This window comes from Pygocentrus nattereri, chromosome 11 (genome assembly GCF_015220715.1).
Source record: "Pygocentrus nattereri isolate fPygNat1 chromosome 11, fPygNat1.pri, whole genome shotgun sequence".
Classification (NCBI taxonomy): domain Eukaryota; kingdom Metazoa; phylum Chordata; class Actinopteri; order Characiformes; family Serrasalmidae; genus Pygocentrus; species Pygocentrus nattereri.
The window spans coordinates 16,824,504-16,842,959 of NC_051221.1; the positions used below are offsets into that span (position 1 = coordinate 16,824,504).

Consider the following 18,456-nt stretch of genomic DNA (forward strand, 5'->3'; position numbering starts at 1 on the left):
GTATGTGTTGACACAAGCATGATCGGATCTATTATCTCACATTTATAGCGGTTAAAGTTGACTGGGGCAGTTTTAGCAGGACTTTGCTGACTTGTGGTACTGAGCTCTTCAGTATGACCCACTTTACTGTCAATCTTCATCTACGGAGACTGCATTGCTATGTGCTTCATTTTACACACCTGTTGGCAATGGGTGTGGCTGAAACATCTAATGTCCAAATAATTTTGGCCCTATAGGGTAAGTAGAAAGAAATAATGAATAAACAAAAGAAAATGACAGAAATAAAGAAGGAAAAAGAACAGAAAAAAGAGAGAAGCCAAAAAAGAAGAACAGACAGAAACAGAGACAGGAAGAAAGATAGGCAGAGGGACAGAAAGAGAGGTAGAAACAAAAAAAAAAGGGAAAAGATTCAGTTACAGGGACAAGAGGCAAAAAGGGAAAGAATAAAGAAAAAGTGAGAGAGGGAGGGGAATCGAGGATTGAAAGAGGGGCAGAAATAGAAAGAAGAAACAAATGAAAGAAAACCAAACCAACACAAAGTAAAAACATTCAAACAGCCTCAAGGAAAAATACGCCATGTCGTCCGTTACGCAGGGCTGAAGGAAGAGGAGGAGTCTTTGCACTTGTCTTTATTGGTGTCGTTTGAGGCGAACATGGTCCAAGTGTTTGGAGCTAATGTAGTGAAACTGCAAACGTGAACATGCTGTGCGTGAGTCACCGGGAGCACTCAAACAAAAGCCATCGTTAGCATTAGCCATCTCCACATGTAAACAATTGTATATTAAATTGGAATTGCTGGCTTTGCGAATGCATCTAAATGAATCTGAGTGTCACAAATATGCTTAAACAAGATCCAACCGTTTTAATCACAAGATGCAAATTGTGTTATTTCAGTTGCTCTGCGTGAGTTTGCAATGATCATAATGTGCCAGTGTTTTTCCCCTCCCCTCCCCTCCCTCCCCATTCCTCTCCAATCTCATTTTGAAATGTAAATTCAGTCTTTCCGGCCTCGGGTTTTGTCGGAATAAAGACTTTTTTTTTTCCCCCCCCTCGCTGGTTATAATTGTCTTTCATTCAAGTTGTGCCCTCGTGTCCAGACCCCTCCTTCTCTTCTCCCTCTATCTTCATTTGAACATCTCTATCGGGCTCTTTCCTTGCAGGCCATGCTCCCCGACCCCTCGTGTTCAGCTGATCTGAAGCGACGCCGTTGTGTGGCTGTATTCAAAGAGGGCCGTTCTGCCAGAACATTCCGGAGTGTTCCCGGTGTGACTTTGGCCTGAGCTCAGAGGGTCTGGCGGCTCTGAGCGCTAGGGGTCATTCCTCGCAGGCACGGCCCCAGGTGTCCATCGCCTCTGCCTCATAATGCTTCCCCTTTCATCCTCACACACAGGATGTTCGACTCATGTTACAGCCCCATTCAGCAAGAGATCACCCAGAGGCACAGAGCTGATTCAAACACGGCCCCGCAGAGATGGACTGCAGATACAGCATGTATCCATTTTTACAAGGGGTTTCAAAAAAAAGTCCTACATCTTCAACTGTAACCTTTTCTCTTTTTTGGGTAAACTGAAGGCTACCTGCGCAGAGACTTCATAAGATATAGATAAGCACAGAGTAAAATACTGTCGCTGTGCAAAGAACAACATCTATATCGCTGCTGTTGGAACAAAACCTTGTATCTCCAGTTTCACAGTTTTTCAGTTTTTGACAATTTGAAAACGCCTGTTGTCTTTCACATTATGTCAACATCTCATGATGAATGGACCATTTTTGTTCTGACAAAAGCGATATACAAAATGTTAACTTTATAGGAGAGGGCAAAAAAAGTTCTTTACTTTTAATGTACGTTAACGTAAAGAGGGTTTATTCCAAGACTATTCTATTGGTCCTTTCATCATGAAACTTTCACACAATATAAAGGACAGCTGCCAAGTTCAAATGAAGCAGAAAAACAAAAATCGACAAAAAAAAAAGAAAAAAAAAAAGATGCATATGTTTTTGGACAGTGATAATATTTCAAATGCAATACTACATTAGTGAACAGCCTATGGTAAGTATTAACTAGATGACATGAAATGCTCTATAAAGAAAATGACTGTACAAACACAGGGAACATATCACTGCTCTCGGACTAAAACCTTGCATCTCAGTTTTTGACATAATTTGAAATGACATACTGTCCTTCATGTTGCATGCAAATTTACTTGAAAAAATGTCTGGTTCCATTGGATTACACTAAATGTAAAGCTTTTTCCTTCTCCTGTAAAGTTAGCACTTTGAAGATCCGAGGTTTTGGTCCAACAGCAGTGATATGTATGAAAATGTATGGTCTATATGCATCATAGGTGTTCAAGATGATGAGATGTTTTATGATTATAAATGACAACGTACTAACATGAGGAAACGTACGAACACGTACGGTAGATGCAGGTTTTTATAAGGGTTCTAAGTCCTATATCATGGACTGTAACGCTGTAGCGTCACACTGATATTATATTGAGATTACATCAGTACGTATACCATAATAAACAGGAACACCATGGCATCTTGCGAATCTGACATCTCCTTTGCAAATTCAATGCTAATGATAAAATCACTGTTTAGGTTGCCTTTAAAGCGTCTATTGGCAAATGGCCATGCAGAAACGGTTTCCAGATGCAGCATGTACTTTTTAAATGGGGCATAAAAAATTTGTTATAGATCATAAACCATAACATTATTTTAGCAACTGAAAGCTAACTTCACACAGAATTTATTCAACATACATAAGCACTGAATAACATTCCAAAAGAACTGCTTGAAGAATTGGGAAAGACTTTGGAAAGTATTCACAAGATGACGATGTTTCATGAAGTAAATGACATTGTATGACATAAGGGAACACGTATACAAATTTAAGGTTCATATCATAGATAAGAGGTTTGGTTCCGACAGCGACGAGATGTAGGGACATATATATGGCATGTATGTATCGAACGTACTCGCAAGATACTGCGAAGTAATAGCTGTACTGCAAAGTAATCTCTGAAGGAAAATATATTATTTATTACTATTATGCTATGAGCACCCTCACATTTAGCTTATTGATAGATGGAAGTAAAGATGTCGTTCTCGTCCTATTACTGTTTACATTACATCGATGGGCATATTATGAGAAGCACAAACATTTCATAAATACTCTACTTGCTTTGTAAATATGCCGTTCAATGAAAGTGCTTTTGAAGTCTCTGTGAAAGAAGCCTTCAAATAAAGTGTTATGATTTTTTTTTTAATCATTATTGCAGCTTAAATGGCTTCTTTTTTTCCTGTGACCATCAAAATGTCATGAACAAAAATAACTGATCCATAAGTGTGTCAGTGCCAGTTGATTAGTGCTCGGTTACTGCCAGCCCATAAAGATGATGCAGTGAAGGGACAAAAAAAACTGATCCTAGTTCAGCACCAGCTTTAAGCCATATACAAAATATGAGTCTTGATGGCAGAACAAAGAGGACATGCAAAGAGAGGGGGGAGGACATGCCACTAGTGTATGTTAATCTATTCATTATTTGGTCTGATGCTTTGGCAAGATAAAAAAGCACTGAAGCACTGAATGTTCAAAAAAGGAATCATTTCAATTTTAAGGGTAGAGCACTCTCAAACTGTCACATGTGATTATTATTGCAGTCAGAAGGTCTTCGGTTATGTTTTATTTAGCATCTGCCGCCTTAAATGTTTAATTGTTTTGGCGTGTGCTTGAAGGAACAGACAGGAGGAAATTGTCAATAAAAGGCATCCACGCCAGGAGGAAAGTGCGAGGGTTCGAAAATGAATTCCGTAAACAGAGGATGACTGTATTAAGTGCCGAAGGATTATGACAAGAGGTATAAAATGCGATTGCCAGAATTTTCCTATCTGCGGCAACACTGCAGACTGTCCTCGTTTGACATCAAAAACAGAATCCTGAGGCAAAATTCATCTGCTTGGCGGCTGATACAGCAGAACTAACTCACTGCATACCTGCCACATAACGGTCCATCAACTTAGACCTGCTCTGAACTCCGGGCTCTCTCCCACATTAGTGGCACTGCCAGAGCCGCAATCATTTACTGTGATGTGTAATTGCTACAGCAAGCTGGAACCGCTCAGAGGTCTATAAACCATACACGGCCTCTGGTTTTGAGATGAGTAAACTACAATTTTGGTAAACATGCTGCATGGTCACTTTTTTTGTACATACAGTAAATGAGAGAAAGCTCTCCACAAGGATGGAGAAATGTAGGACCACTTCTCTATGACGAATTATAAGGTTTTATGCTCAGCGACCTAAATCTAAATACCATACCTCAGTGCATTGATGGGCACCTGGTCTCTGATTTGTTCTACTGGCTTATAACCAAGCTTGAGTTAAGAGAAAATCTGAGCACCATCTTAAATCCTACACAGATGCAGTGAATCAGTCTGTAATTAATGATGTGAGGGATGAAAATGGCAGTCTTCTCAGAAGGAAACTACTAATGGTAAAGGATCCAGAAAAGGTGTAGAAATTGAGATAGAAGGGGGAAAAAAAGGATATTTTGCATAGCCTGGGGTCTTAGCCTTCTGCTGTATGAACATCAAGGCAGGTTCTCTTGGGTGAAATGAGTGCTTTCTCTAAGGTGATGCTACCCAGTGTAAACGTCCACAGAAAGATATGTAGGTGGTTGAAACTTGATCTTCATCACACGTCTGTCATCTCGTCCTCCATGTCGTCCCCCTCCGTCTCTCCTTCTCCTTCATCCTCATCCTCTGATGTCACATCCGCATCATCCATTTGGGACATGCACTTCTGGCACGAGCACACAAACAGGTAGTTCTCCCTGAGAAGAGAACAAAGAGAAAAAGAGAGTTGTATTGTTACATTATGTACTGTGCAAAAGAGACCACCCTTCATTTACATAATTTCCATTCACAACCACCATTCACAGTCAGATAAATCGCACTATAAGAATTCATCTTTGAGAGAAAGGAGAAAACCAAGCTCCACTCCTGCTTCAGATCTAAAAAGCCCACAGGTGTTTCTGTCCAACCTTCCAGTCTGAAAGGATGTGTAGCTGCGAAGTAACCCTCACTGAGAAAAGCAAATAAGACAACAAAGAAGAATATTTGCAAATCAAATAAAGAAGCTGCTGGTGTTCTCAGACCTATGGACTGACCACCTCAGAGTCCAGACCTCAACATCACTGAATGTGTTTGGAAATATCTGGATCATGAGAAGCAGAAAATACAATTTCTAATAATTTTGGAGGAGTGGAAAATGCTTAATTTATACTTAGGCCCATTTGATATAAAACTGGTCACTGATACCAATTTTAATCTAAGATAAAAAATTCTGATCATCTGAAACAAAACTATCAGATGATAATTTTATATATTCAACAATTTTGGAAGGGCCGAAATAATTTGAACACCAGAATATTTATTTGCTAGATTGGTATTCATTTTCCTATGTGGTGTTTGGAAATACTATGAGAGCCAAAAGAGCTAAAACTATAGTAATATACCATAAACAAGAATCTGATAAATGAGTATTCAAAGCCTGTTAATGTTGGTCGAGCAGTCCACAAGATTTAGTTAAATTGTGTGTACTGACTGATATTGCTGTCCATTGTAAAGTCTGGACTGTCAAATGAGTGTCAATACCCAACAGTGACATTTCATAAACTTAAATAAACAGCAAACTTGAATAAAACCTAAATAAACAAGGGCGTCGGGGTGGGTTACTAGAATTGTTAGCTTGTTTCTTGGTTTCTTTTCATCTGCTCCTCAGGCTTGTGCTGTGACATATTTACCCCCAGCTAAAGGCTTTTATTTTTATTTTTTGCCATGCTGGTGTTTTGTGTTCAAGACCTGATGAAAAAACAGCCTGTGTAACTCTAAAAGATAAAGAGAAGTTCCAAAACGGTCATGTAAACGTTGGATAATGTTGGCTTGGTTTTACCCCAGCGGAAAAAAACAGGATTATAGGCTCTTAAAACAGTGGGAATTTCAGTAATATATCCATGCAATAACCATCCAATCTCAGTTAGACGCTAGTTTAAACTGTCAGGAATGTTCACTTTTGCACCTGCGAACCTGTTGGACAAAAAAATAAAAAATAAATATAAATAAATAAACGTTATTACACAAGGCAGCATTTTCTCACCCCACCCAGTGCTCGCTGATAACAGAACTCCAGGTTTTCTCAAGGTCTCTTGAACCACTTCAATATAAGAAAGCTGGCTAATAAGTCATCAGGAGGAAGCCTGCTTGTCTCCAGCTCCACAGCCGGATAGCTGAACAGCAGCTTTTCAGTGTGAAGCGAGACTTCTTGCATGATAAAGTGAATATACCACAGATCAAGTGGAATTTCCAAATAAACCTGCCCTGTTTTTGTACTGGACAGACTGTCAATAGGCAAGTAAGTGATCAATAGAGAGCAGGGGCCCAAGCGCTAATCTCGCTTACCTGGGATCACTGGTTTATGCCAGTGATCCCACTGGCATAAGCCTGCTGAAAAGTAATTGATCCCCCCTGGAGGCTGCCTCAACAGGGGCTTTTCGCAAAGGATTCTCAGACAAGGGGTTACATTCATTTACCTCAGGATCTTGTGCCGGCTATGACGACTCCTGTCTCGCTGGCAACAGTCCAAGTAGCTGATGCAGATTTCCTACAGAGAGCCCAGAATAAAGAATTTAATGAGAGGAAGGTTACAGTCGACTACCAATTAGCTCTGCAACTGAATCTGTGCTTCACCCAGGTGATAACTAGCTGTGGAGAGATGTTATTCTTGTAAAGGCTACAGCCTCCATTCTACGGCTAAAGCTCAACTGTAGACCAAGAACACCAAATTGATTTTTCTGACTCTGATCATGTCTTAACAACAGTAAAGGACAGTTGTGATCATGTTTGATCCAGGTTGGAAGGTAAAAGGAGATAAATGATAACAGAAAACAACAAGCAAAATAACATAAAAGATCTGCTCCAAATAAGGCTGGAGATTTAATCCTTGACCTCGCCAGCAAAAGCTACAGTTAAAACCTTTTTGTAACACTGGATGCTCGTTTATCATCGTCTCATATCAGTTATGTCTCTAAGACTGCATCTTCCTATTTGAGGAACACACAGAAGACAAACGTTTGATCAAACCTAGTCAAACTGCGTGTTTTGTTGTTTATTGATTTGTTGATGATGGCAAACAAACACAGGCCCTCTACAGAGAACACACTTTTATATATTTTAATGTACAATTACAGTTGTTTGATGAGTTTATCATGTTGGGGGAAAAGTTAAAACATACATTTGGCCTATGCAAAACTTTTACATTTTATGTTTTTTTCCCTTCAACATGTTGAAAATAAACGGAAGCTGTGCAGTAAAATTAGAAGAAAAAATGTCAAATTTAAGTTTCTTGCAGAGGACGTGCTACCTCATCATCAACCAAACATTTTTCACTGGGGGTGTTCAAACTTTTGCATACAACTCGCTTTAAAATAAGACACATGGAATCCCTCCAAAATGCTGAGAATTCATTTCATGCTCTCATAACTTCTAGATTAGACTACTGTAATGTGTTTCAGAGCCTGTCCAGACCCCTTTCCTCAACTGAGGCAGACTTACTGCAGACTTACTGCAGACCCCCAAGATCACTTACAGCTCAGATGGTGGAAGATGATTTTCTTTCAGGAATGTAAGCTCTATGTGTGTGTTTAGATACACCAGTTAAAACATATTGGTTTAGGCTAGCATTTTTGTTACTTAACTTTTTGCTATTTATTCTGTATTTCATTTACTCGGTCACTTTAATTTCAACTTTATATCATTTGTATTGCATCTTTAATTATTAAATATTTAATCACCAATTAATTTAATCCCTTATGTACTTTATGCTGTTTTTATTTTGCTTATCCTTATGTAAAGCAATTTGAACTGCTTTGTTTATGCTTTGAATAATGTGGCTTGTTGTTCGTTTATGGTCTAACCTGTGCTGTTATTTATTCACTTAGTGTTTTATTTATACATCTGTGATGCACTTTGAAATTTTATAACTAAAATGAAAACAGAAATATTAATACCATTATTTTTTTTCTATGATTTTATTAATTTTGAATACCCCCAGACAGGTTATGTTTTGTTGATGTTATAAGTGAACAGTTCTAAGTGCACATGTCCTCTATAGAAAAACAAATTTATGTTTCATTTTTTGCACAGTTTCTATGTATTTGCTGAGTTTGGCATATTGGAAAAAATAAAACGCGCCAGAATTTTTGCTATATTCAGCAAATAAACAGTAATTGTGCATCAAAATGTATACAAGTGTGTTCTCTTCAGAGAATGTGTTTTAATTTTCACTTAGAAAATAATAAAGTATCTCATTTGACCAGCGGAACCCAAACTGTGCATACCTTGAATCAATTAAAGAATTGAATACTTTCCTCTAAAAGACAATTATTTACCAAGCAATTTAATATTACTAAACGTAAACCAAGCAGATAAACTAATTCTCAAATGCATAAGACAAACATTCCTAGAAGCCCTTACTTCTTCAGACACACTCTAGAGCTGCGCAATAAAGAAGTACTCAAGAATGTATTTGCCCTCAGACCATTCTCACTCTCAATCTATTTGCAATCTGGTTTATACTAAAGCATCCCGCACTGGAAAAGACTTTATTGACCATTAGAACAGAGCCTCTTGAATCTTATTTGCCGCTGGATAAACAGAACATCCCCAATCTGAATAACAGTCTTGTAGATTCTGTGTGACGGCACCAGAGCGGGCAGATGTAAGCCTTTTCACTCTCTCTGACAGGCTGCCAAAACTGATCCGATCCTCAGCCTGCACTGTAATTCTAACTGACAACACGAGTCTATAAACTTCTGAATACAAGAACTAGTCCCCCTGGGGTGGGACGTAACCCGTGCTGAGCCACAAGCAAGGTCTCTGACCTCTCCAGGCCGGATGTCACTCAGGGCGCTGAGGTGAAGCAGGAAGTTGTTGTCAGGGAAGGATGCTTCTGCGTTGGGCACGCAGCTGTGGTTACCTTGACAACAAAGGGAACAGCGACAGGTAACACTTCAGGCCTAAAAAGTGCTGTATAAATCTGCAGAATGAATGTACACGAGTGGAAAACATGAGAAGGAACCATTCTTACATGAGCTTTGCAGAAGGTAGAGACCGGAGCCTTCACAGTTGAGAAAATCACCCGTTTCTGTAAGACAAGCATGAAAACGACAATCTACAGAAACCTTCCATCCATCAAACCTATTTCACATCTCAGCAAACCAACATATATAAATATAGAGGCGAGAATACCTTTTATTTTTCTGTGCATTGCGTGTCAGTAAGTGCGAGTGTGAGCTGTGCAGACGGTTGTCACTTAGTACGGCACATATCAATCTTTTTATGTCTACAGCACAGTTTGCTATGTGTATTTGGAAGAACAGTGACCTTTATCAATGTCCTTGTATAACTGGTCAATAAAGGCATCCAGCTGCTCCCTCTGTTGGTGGGGAAGCTCCAGTGCATCACAAGCATGGACCCACTGGCTCAGGGAACTGGACAAAGAACCGGCAATTGGGCTCAAAAATACATATCTCCAGAAGCAGAGTTGATGGACAAATAATCATTGGCTCAAGCCTTAGAGAAGTGAAGCTCTTACCTAGTTCCAATACCCTGCCCATTGGTCCCGACAAGAGCAAAGAGAGAGCGAAATCCCTCTGGAGTGAACCACTACATAAAAACCAGAGATTTTACTCACAGTCTTAGCCACCCACACTTCATCCTTCATATGCCTTCAATTTTACACCTATGACATTCAGTTTAAAGACTTTTAAAGTAATGGGGAAATTCAAACCACTGTAAAAACCTTCCAAAATTGCTCTATGAAAAGATATGCACTGACTTGGCTGAGGTAATCATCATAGAGTGCTGTGGTCAAAAGGTTACGCAGCAAAGCAAGCTGTCCCTGAGGGGAGAGAAAGTGAAAAGCATTAAAAAAGTATAGAAATGAAAGAAAGGTAATTGCTCCGGTATGGAAGTGATCAGTCATTTCCAACCTGGAACTTCTCTCCTAGCAACTTATGTGCTATCTCCTCCTGCTCATTGGCCGCACGGCTGCAAAAATGGGAGAAAAGCCTCTGCCAGCGCCCTTTGTCCTGAGCCTGGAAGAAAAGAAGAAAAAAAAAAAAAAAAAATCAACCATGTACACATTAAAAACTGATATCAATAACTGTTATCAATAAGCACAGCTTCTATACTGTGTTCCTGAAACTTTGTTGATACCTAGTTATCTAAAGTTTCTTCTCAAATCAAGCATATTAATAGGGACCAGTGTTGCATTAACAGCCTCTGTGCTTTTGAGAAGGCTTTACACTAAGCATGATGTTGTTTGAGGATGTTATTGCATTCAGTTACAAGAGCATGAATGAGGTCAGGTATTGACATTGCATTATTAACTATGGATCACAAACACCATTTGAACACACTCATTCCATATGCTTAATGACGCTCCATCACCACAGTTTTATTGCTCCACAGTGGGAAGGCTTTATACCCCTCTAGCTGACAGTTGGCACTGGAAATGGTGACCTCACGCTCACATGTGGCTACGCCAGTGTCTCATTCTATTGGCAGTGCTTTTTCTAAAGAGGTTACACAAGCTGTGTGCACCATTCAACAGTAATTTTCAGCAATAGGTGTACCTAAAGCTGAATTTATTCATTAAAAGGGGTGTCTGGATACTTTGGGAAACACAGAGCACTGTTATGTTCCCACCCCATGCTTAAAGGGCCTATATCATAGGAATATATATTGAATTGAATATATATATATATATATATATTGAAATAAATGTATTATTAACGCTTCAAAATATAGTTTGTTTCCCAGACACATACATGTATTTCATATATGCAAATAAAGCTGCAACACAGCCTGTTTTGTGCTCATTAATTTTGTGATGTCACAAAAAACAATGCATTTCCATAGATCCATCTATTCACCATAAAGCAGGTCAGCCCATTCAATTGAAGTTACAAGGAGTGTTTCAGCCTGCAGTGCTTTTTAAACGACACACAACACAGGGCAGCCAGTCAAAACAGACGTAAAATTTAAATCAAGATTTTTATTAAATCTCTGACAAATATCCATCACACGACCCTGGCCACAACATCCTAACCATAAGACGGGCAATGACCTCATCTATCCCTTTGAAAGACTGTGGGGAAATGTGTACCTGCTTGACAACTGCCACCATCCTTGCCATTAGCATGATGCTGGAGGTTTCAGGGGGATAATGTACATTCCTAAACATCAACAACAAAAGGAAAAAGACCTGCTCAGTCAGCAGTAGTCTATAATGCTGTTATGCTGTAATAACCTCTCCCACCAAAACAAACAAGATAACTCATTACAAGACACATCATGTAAAGATAAACTCAAGCTTTACTTTACATCTCACCTCCATGCATCCTGCAGCTTGTTGATTGGATGATCAGGATCCTCACGGGACGGGCCCAGACACAGGACCCGGTGATACTGCTCCCATGCAGCCCGCTTACACTCGCTGCTACAGTACATCACCTGCAGGGGGCAACACACATCAATCAGGTAAGAAAGTTATGTATTCCACTCAGATGACCAAGAAGAACTGCATTAAGGACTTGAGCTATTAGATCGCTGAAGTAGTGTTGTCATTCTACAGTTGGTCTCATACCCATATTAGGACCTTCAAGTCTATACTGGTGTTCTCTATGAGGAAAAAATGAATGGTATTTTTTAAATCAACCTTGAGATATGCAAGCCAACACTGGTGCGAGTTGAACTGACATCATAAGATTGACAACCTCACCACAACACCCCTCAAAACACACCAAATAAACATGAGCTTTGTAAAATATGGCAGTCAAGCTTCTTTGACAAGAGTATCCTACAGTCTGAATAGCTGATGTTATTATATAATATTGCTGTAGTTTAGTTCAATACATGGGAGTGTTTGCCAGCTAGTAGCATGAATGTAGCAATGCTACATTTCCTCCTCTAGTGTGTTGTGCTTCACAGAGACGTGGTTGAACACACAGACCCCTCCTGTGCGCTCCATCTTGAGGGATTCCAGCTCCTCCACGCGGACAGACAACGGGAACTTGCCGGAGGTAAAACGAAAGGTGGAGGAGTCTGTTTCTATATCAACAACGCCTGGTGCTCAGATGTGACAGTGATTTCCCAACACTGCTCTCCTTCTCTGGAATACATTTTCATTAACTGTAAGCCGTTCTACGCCCCACGTGAGTTTTCTTCATTTATTCTGGCCGCTATTTACATTCCACCGAGCGCCGATGTGCACGAAGCTGAGCGCGCTCTGGCGGACCAGATTATGGACGTGGAGCGGTCTTTACCGGACTCCCTTGTTATAATCCTCTGAGATTTTAACAAAGCGAAACTTAATCATGAACTACTGAAATACAAACAGTTTGTCACATGCCCGACCAGAGAGGGGAACACGTTGGATCACTGTTACACTACAGTGAGTGGTGCTTACCGTGCTGTGCCCCGTGCGGCTTTAGGACTCTCAGATCATGTCATGGTTCACCTGATCCCTGCGTACAGACAGAGACTAAAGCTCTCTAAACCTGTCGTGAGGACATATAAAAAGTGGACCAGTGAAGCTGTTGAGGAGCTACGCACGTGCTTGGACACCACAGACTGGGACATGTTCAAGGCATCTACAGAGAGCTTAGATGAAAACACAGATACCGTGACGTCATATATACATTTCTGTGAAGACAGCATCATCCCATCACGCTCCAGAATCACTTTTAATAATGGTAAACCCTGGTTCACACCAAAACTCAGACAGCTTCGCCAGCAGAAACAGGTTGCTTTCAGAGAGGGAGACAGAGTCAGCTACAGAGGTGCAAAGTATGAATTTAGCAGGGAGGTGTTAAAGGCTAAATCCAAGTACAATGCTCGTCTGAAGCAGCAGTTCTATGCTAACGACTCTGCCACTGTATGGAGGGGGCTGAAAGAGATCACCAACTATAGGCCCAGAGCACCTCATTGTTCAGAAGAATTCAAACTGGCTAACGACCTTAACGACTTCTATTCACGTTTTGAAGTCATGGACTCACACCCCCCATCCTTCACCCCCCACACCACAATACACTCAACCACTTTGGATTGCCCATCTGCCCCCTCTGCCCTCTCAGTCCAGGAGGAGGATGTGAACAGGCTGTTTAAGAGGCTAAATCCACACAAGGCTTCGGGCCCTGACTCCGTGTCCTCTGCCACCTTGAGACACTGTGCTGATGAGCTGGCCCCAGTCTTCACGGGAATCTTCAACTCTTCCCTGGAGTCATGCCATGTCCCAGCCTGTTTCAAGTCCTCCACCATCGTCCCTGTCCCCAAGAAACCACGCGCCACAGGACTTAATGACTACAGGCCTGTGGCCCTAACGTCCGTAGTCATGAAGACCTTTGAACGTCTGGTTTAATCCCACCTCAAGTCCATCACCAACCCCCTTCTAGACCCCCTGCAGTTTGCCTACAGAGCCAACAGGACACGCAGACTTTAAGCACAGGATCTCCTCAGGGCTGTGTACTTTCCCCTCTGCTCTTCTCCCTGTACACCAACTGCTGCACCTCCTTCCATGACTCTGTCAAACTGATTAAGTTTGCGGACGACACCACCCTCATTGGACTCATCGCAGACGGTGATGAGTCTGCCTACAGGAAGGAGGTGGACCGGCTGGTGACCTGGTGCAGCAACAGCAACTTGGTGCTCAATGCCCAGAAGACAGTGGAGATGACTGTGGACTTCAGGAAAGCCACAAGCCCCCTGGCCCCCCTTATCCTTACCGACACCTCCATCACCACTGTGGACTGTTACCGGTTCCTTGGCACCACCATCACCCAGGACCTCAAGTGGGAGCTGAACATCAGCTCCCTCATCAAGAAGGCTCAGCAGAGGATGTACTTTCTGCGGAAGCTGAGGAAAGCCAAACTGCCGGCCCAGCTGATGGTACAGTTCTACACGGCCATCATCGAGTCCATCCTCAGCTCCTCCATCACAGTGTGGTATACTGGGGCTACTGCCAGGGACAGACAAAGGCTGCAGCGCATTGTGCGCTCCGCTGAGAAGGTGATAGGCTGCAGCCTCCCATCTCTCCAAGACCTGTACATCTCCAGGACTGTGGGGAGAGTGGATTGGATTATAGCAGACCCTTCTCACCCCGCACACGGACTATTTGATCCACTCCCCTCGGGCAGGAGGCTTCGGGCCATTCGGACCAGAACCTCCCGCCACAGGAACAGTTTCTTCCCCTCTGCCATTGGACTCAAGAACAATATATAATCACGTCACTTACCTCTTTATAACCCTGCCTTGGTCACTTTACTTGAATTGCACTACTCCACCTGCACTGTTGTATATAGTACTTTTGTACATGTCTTTTGTATTTTTATTTTTATTAATTCTATCTATATATTTGCATAGAGTATTTATTTATGTGGACTTAATTTTGCATGCCTATTACTACTTGTTTTTATGTTGCACCTTCATGCCGAAGCAAATTCCTAGTCTGTGAATCCTGTTCATTGACAATGGCAATAAAACTTCTTCTGATTCTGATTCTCATTTTTCAGCTCTTTAATGACCTTGTAAATTAGAGGATTCAGTCACATTCAGGGGGAAATGTGCACAAGGACAAGACAACAAGCTCTGTAACATTCTTTGGTAAGAGAGCATTTTTCCAAAAACGATCATTCATTTTTCTCAGAGAAAACCCGGTTAGAGCTGGAGTTTCTCATTTGAGCAAGACGTGAACTACAGAATGTTGCACAACTTCAGAGGTCTACTTGGCTTTTTTCATGCAGTGACAGAGCAGTGCAACAGATACACTATGTTGCCACCTGATCACACCCATATGAGATTGTTGGACATCCCATTTCAAACCCATGGGTCTCAGTATAGAGCTGGTCCCCTTTGCACCTATAATAACCTCCACTTTTAATGGAACGCTGTCCACAGGATTAGAGAGAGTGTGGGGTCAAACACTGATGTTAAACAAGAACAAGAACAACTCACAATCGATGCTGCAATTCATCCTAAGGTGCTCAGTGGGGTTGAAGTCAGGACTCTATGCAGGCCACCAGAGTTCCTCCACACCACACTTGCCAAACCATGTCTTTACAGAGCTCACTTTGTGCACAGGGCACAGTCATGCTGAAACAGGAAAGGGCCTTCCCTAAACTGTTTCTAACAAGTGTGAAGTATATAACTGTCTAAAATGTCTTTGCATGCTGCAACATTAACATTGACCTTCACTGGAACTAAGAGCCCAAACCCTGAAAAACAGGCCCAGACCATTATCCTTCCTCCACTAAACTTCACTCTTGGCACTATGCATTCAGGTAGGTAGTGTTCTCCTGGCATCTGCTAAACCCAGATTCGCCAATCATACTGCCAGATAATGAAGCGTGATTTATCACTCCAGAGAAGACAGTTCCACTGCTCCAGAGTACAGTGGTGGCAAACTTCACACCACTCACAGTCTGATCACATATTGTTATCACAGGCTTGCGAGCAGCTGTTTGGCCATAGAAACCCATTTCATGAAGCTTTCAACATACAGTTGTGTTGATGTTAGTGGCTCGCTCTGTGAGACTGCATGGTTTACCACTTATAATTGACCAGACAAATCTAGGAGGGCAGAAATTTCATCAACTGATTTGTGGCAAATGTGGCATCTTGTAACAGTGCCACATTTAAAGTCACTTCTCTTCAGTACAACCCTTTCTACTGCCAGTGTTTGTCTATGGAGATTGTACAGTTATGTGCTTAATTTTACACACCTGTTAAAAATTGGTGTGGCTGAAACATTTGAACTTAATAATGAGGAGGTGTGTCCACATACTTTTGAGCATGTAGCATGTTTGCAGACGTTGCTATAAAAAAACTTATTTTTTAATTTATTTGTTTGTAATGTATGCATACAATAATCAGACAGGACAAGCACAGACAGCTTGCAGTATTCATGTGAATGAGGGAGTGCACAGTACCTGGCAGTGTGGACAAGCCTGATGTAGCTCTGGCCGAACCTTACACAGCTCAGGATAAGGCAGGCTGAGGCCAGGCAGACCACAGAGTCTCCGCGCATTTTCCTCTGCTGTTTCTAGAGCGCGCAGACAGTAGTCACACGCTGGGGAGAGGGGAGTGACAGCACATTCAGGTTAACATAACACAGGACACTATCACAGAATCCCACATCTACAACTTACTTCTTACATCAGCGCTAGAATACTTTTATTTACCAACAGTGAAAACAACACAGATAACATGCCTGCATGTTTACAGTTTGTGTGCCGATTCAGCTGAATAACTTACCTCTATATTTGTATAAGGCATTCCACAAGAACTGAGCGCAGACAAGAGGCTGCTCAATGAAGATGGTATCACCTTTCTTGAAAAGTTTCTTGGCAAACAATCCTTTGCCCTGAAAACATAAAGTCATCACTCTTAAGGAAACGCAAACCCCAGATGAATTTTGCGTATACACGTATTAATGTCCTGTAAAATGTACAACAAATAACCTGCATTTACTTACAAAATTCTATCTACCATCTTTTCTGCTAATGAGTTCATCTGAAATCATGTTCCCTCATGTTCTTGTCTTTCTCTCTTCCTTATATTACTCCTGGTAACACTTTATTTGGTTAGTCCACCGTAAATGCTCAGTATATCTTTAAGTTACATTCAACTAAGTACCTATTAACGGCAACTTGACGTGAAGTTGAGCGTTATTTGGATGGTCCAATGTAGATGCGTTGTAAATGCTCAATCTGTCAAGTGTAATTCAATTGAATATCTATTAGATGTAACTGAACGTCATGTTCGTATGTAAGATTTGATTAAATCTATTGATAAACCTAAACCTAGCCTTAACCACAAGGCAAAACCTACACCTAAACTTAACCATAACCATAATGTTGTTGATAATCAACTGAACATCACCAGAAAGTTTGTTAGTAAGTGATTTAGGCATCTGTAGAGGAGCAGCTACAGAGGAGCAGCTACAGAGGAGCAGCTACAGAGGAGAAGCTACAGAGGAGAAGCATCTATAAAGGAGAAGCTACAGAGGAGAAGCTATAGAGGAGCATCTGTAGAGGAGCAGCTACAGAGGAGAAGCTATAGAGGAGCATCTGTAGAGGAGAAGCTACAGAGGAGAAGCTACAGAGGAGCATCTATAAAGGAGCAACTACAGAGGAGAAGCTATAGAGGAGCATCTGTAGAGGAGCATCTATAAAGGAGCAGCTACAGAGGAGAAGCTATAGAGGAGCATCTATAAAAGGAGCAGCTACAGAGGAGCATCTGTAGAGGAGAAGCTATAAAGGAGCAGCTATAGAGGGAGCAGCATCAGTAGAGGAGCATCTGTAGAGGAGCATCTGTAGAGGAGCATCTGTAGAGGAGCATCTGTAGAGGAGAAGCTATAAAGGAGCAGCTATAGAGGGAGCAGTTATAGAGCAGCATCAGTAGAGGAGCATCTGTAGAGGAGCATCTGTAGAGGAGAAGCTATAAAGGAGCAGCTATAGAGGGAGCAGTTATAGAGCAGCATCAGTAGAGGAGCATCTGTAGAGGAGAAGCTATAAAGGAGCAGCTATAGAGGGAGCAGTTATAGAGCAGCATCTGTAGAGGAGCAACTATACAGGGAGCAGCTATATAGGGAGCAGCTATGGAGGAGCATCCAAATAAAGTGTGACCTTATTCTTTTATCACTGGACTTGAGTGTCTATGATCCACACACGCCTTCCCTCAAACCCAACAGTCTGTTATGATATGAAAGTTCATTAAAAAGACGAAGACAGAAACACAGGACACAGCAGGCCTGCATGGCTTTGTCTCGGGGGAAGTGGCCTCAGATGGACAGTTTTGTCCACCGCACGACCTTAAAACGAATAAAACTCGCGTTTTACACTAGCATGTGAAAGCAGCGCAGTGTGAAGCGCCACCACGCAGCAGAGCAGACAGCTCGGGGTCTTGGAGCGTTCGGCCAGGTCCGGCTGTGGTGACTGACCGCAGGGCAGCGCTGGGGGAGCAGCGGGCTCAGCCGCTCAGCCGCTCCACCGCAGACGAGCTGCGCTCACTAACAGAGAACACGCTCCTCGTCCAGCCACACCGCTCCTGCCGCCTACCTTGACATTGTCGATAAACCGGACCTCCACGCAGTTACTGGCGTTCCCGGGATCCACACACCGAGAAAACATGTCATCCAAGGGGGCAGCCATGTTGAAAAGTGACGTCAATTCGGATCCCGCGGGGCTCGGCCAATCAGCGGCTCCCTAGTGCGCTGACGTCATATACAATGATTAAAACGCCTTATTTATTTCCGAGACGTTTCGCGAGCCGGAAAGCGAATCAGCGGCGCGCTTGTTGTATAATTATATCTTCAGGTCTCTTTTTGGTCTG

General features: G+C 41.9%; 1 protein-coding gene across 1 annotated transcript; it reads right to left on the reverse strand.

Moving 5' to 3' along the window:
* Positions 1 to 614: 614 nt before the first annotated feature.
* Positions 615 to 18,298, reverse strand: smyd5 (SMYD family member 5). Its single transcript, XM_017703799.2, has 13 exons — positions 18,183 to 18,298; positions 16,378 to 16,486; positions 16,053 to 16,192; positions 11,459 to 11,580; positions 11,234 to 11,303; positions 10,056 to 10,160; positions 9,902 to 9,964; positions 9,659 to 9,729; positions 9,448 to 9,554; positions 9,152 to 9,208; positions 8,946 to 9,040; positions 6,597 to 6,667; positions 615 to 4,838 (listed from the first exon to the last, which is right to left on the reverse strand). Exons 1-13 carry the CDS (start codon positions 18,273 to 18,275, stop codon positions 4,700 to 4,702), a joined length of 1,242 nt encoding a protein of 413 aa, XP_017559288.1. The 5' UTR covers positions 18,276 to 18,298; the 3' UTR covers positions 615 to 4,699.
* Between the last annotated feature and the right edge of the window lie 158 nt (positions 18,299 to 18,456).

Coding starts and splice junctions, on each gene's coding strand:
- smyd5 (XM_017703799.2), bottom strand. CDS start 18,275: ATGGCTGCCCCCTTGGATGACATGTTTTCTCGGTGTGTGGATCCCGGG. Junction 16,487..18,182: donor GGTTTATCGACAATGTCAAG/GTAGGCGGCAGG, acceptor TTATGTTTTCAG/GGCAAAGGATTGTTTGCCAA. Junction 9,209..9,447: donor ATACAAGGACATTGATAAAG/GTCACTGTTCTT, acceptor CTTGTCTTACAG/AAACGGGTGATTTTCTCAAC.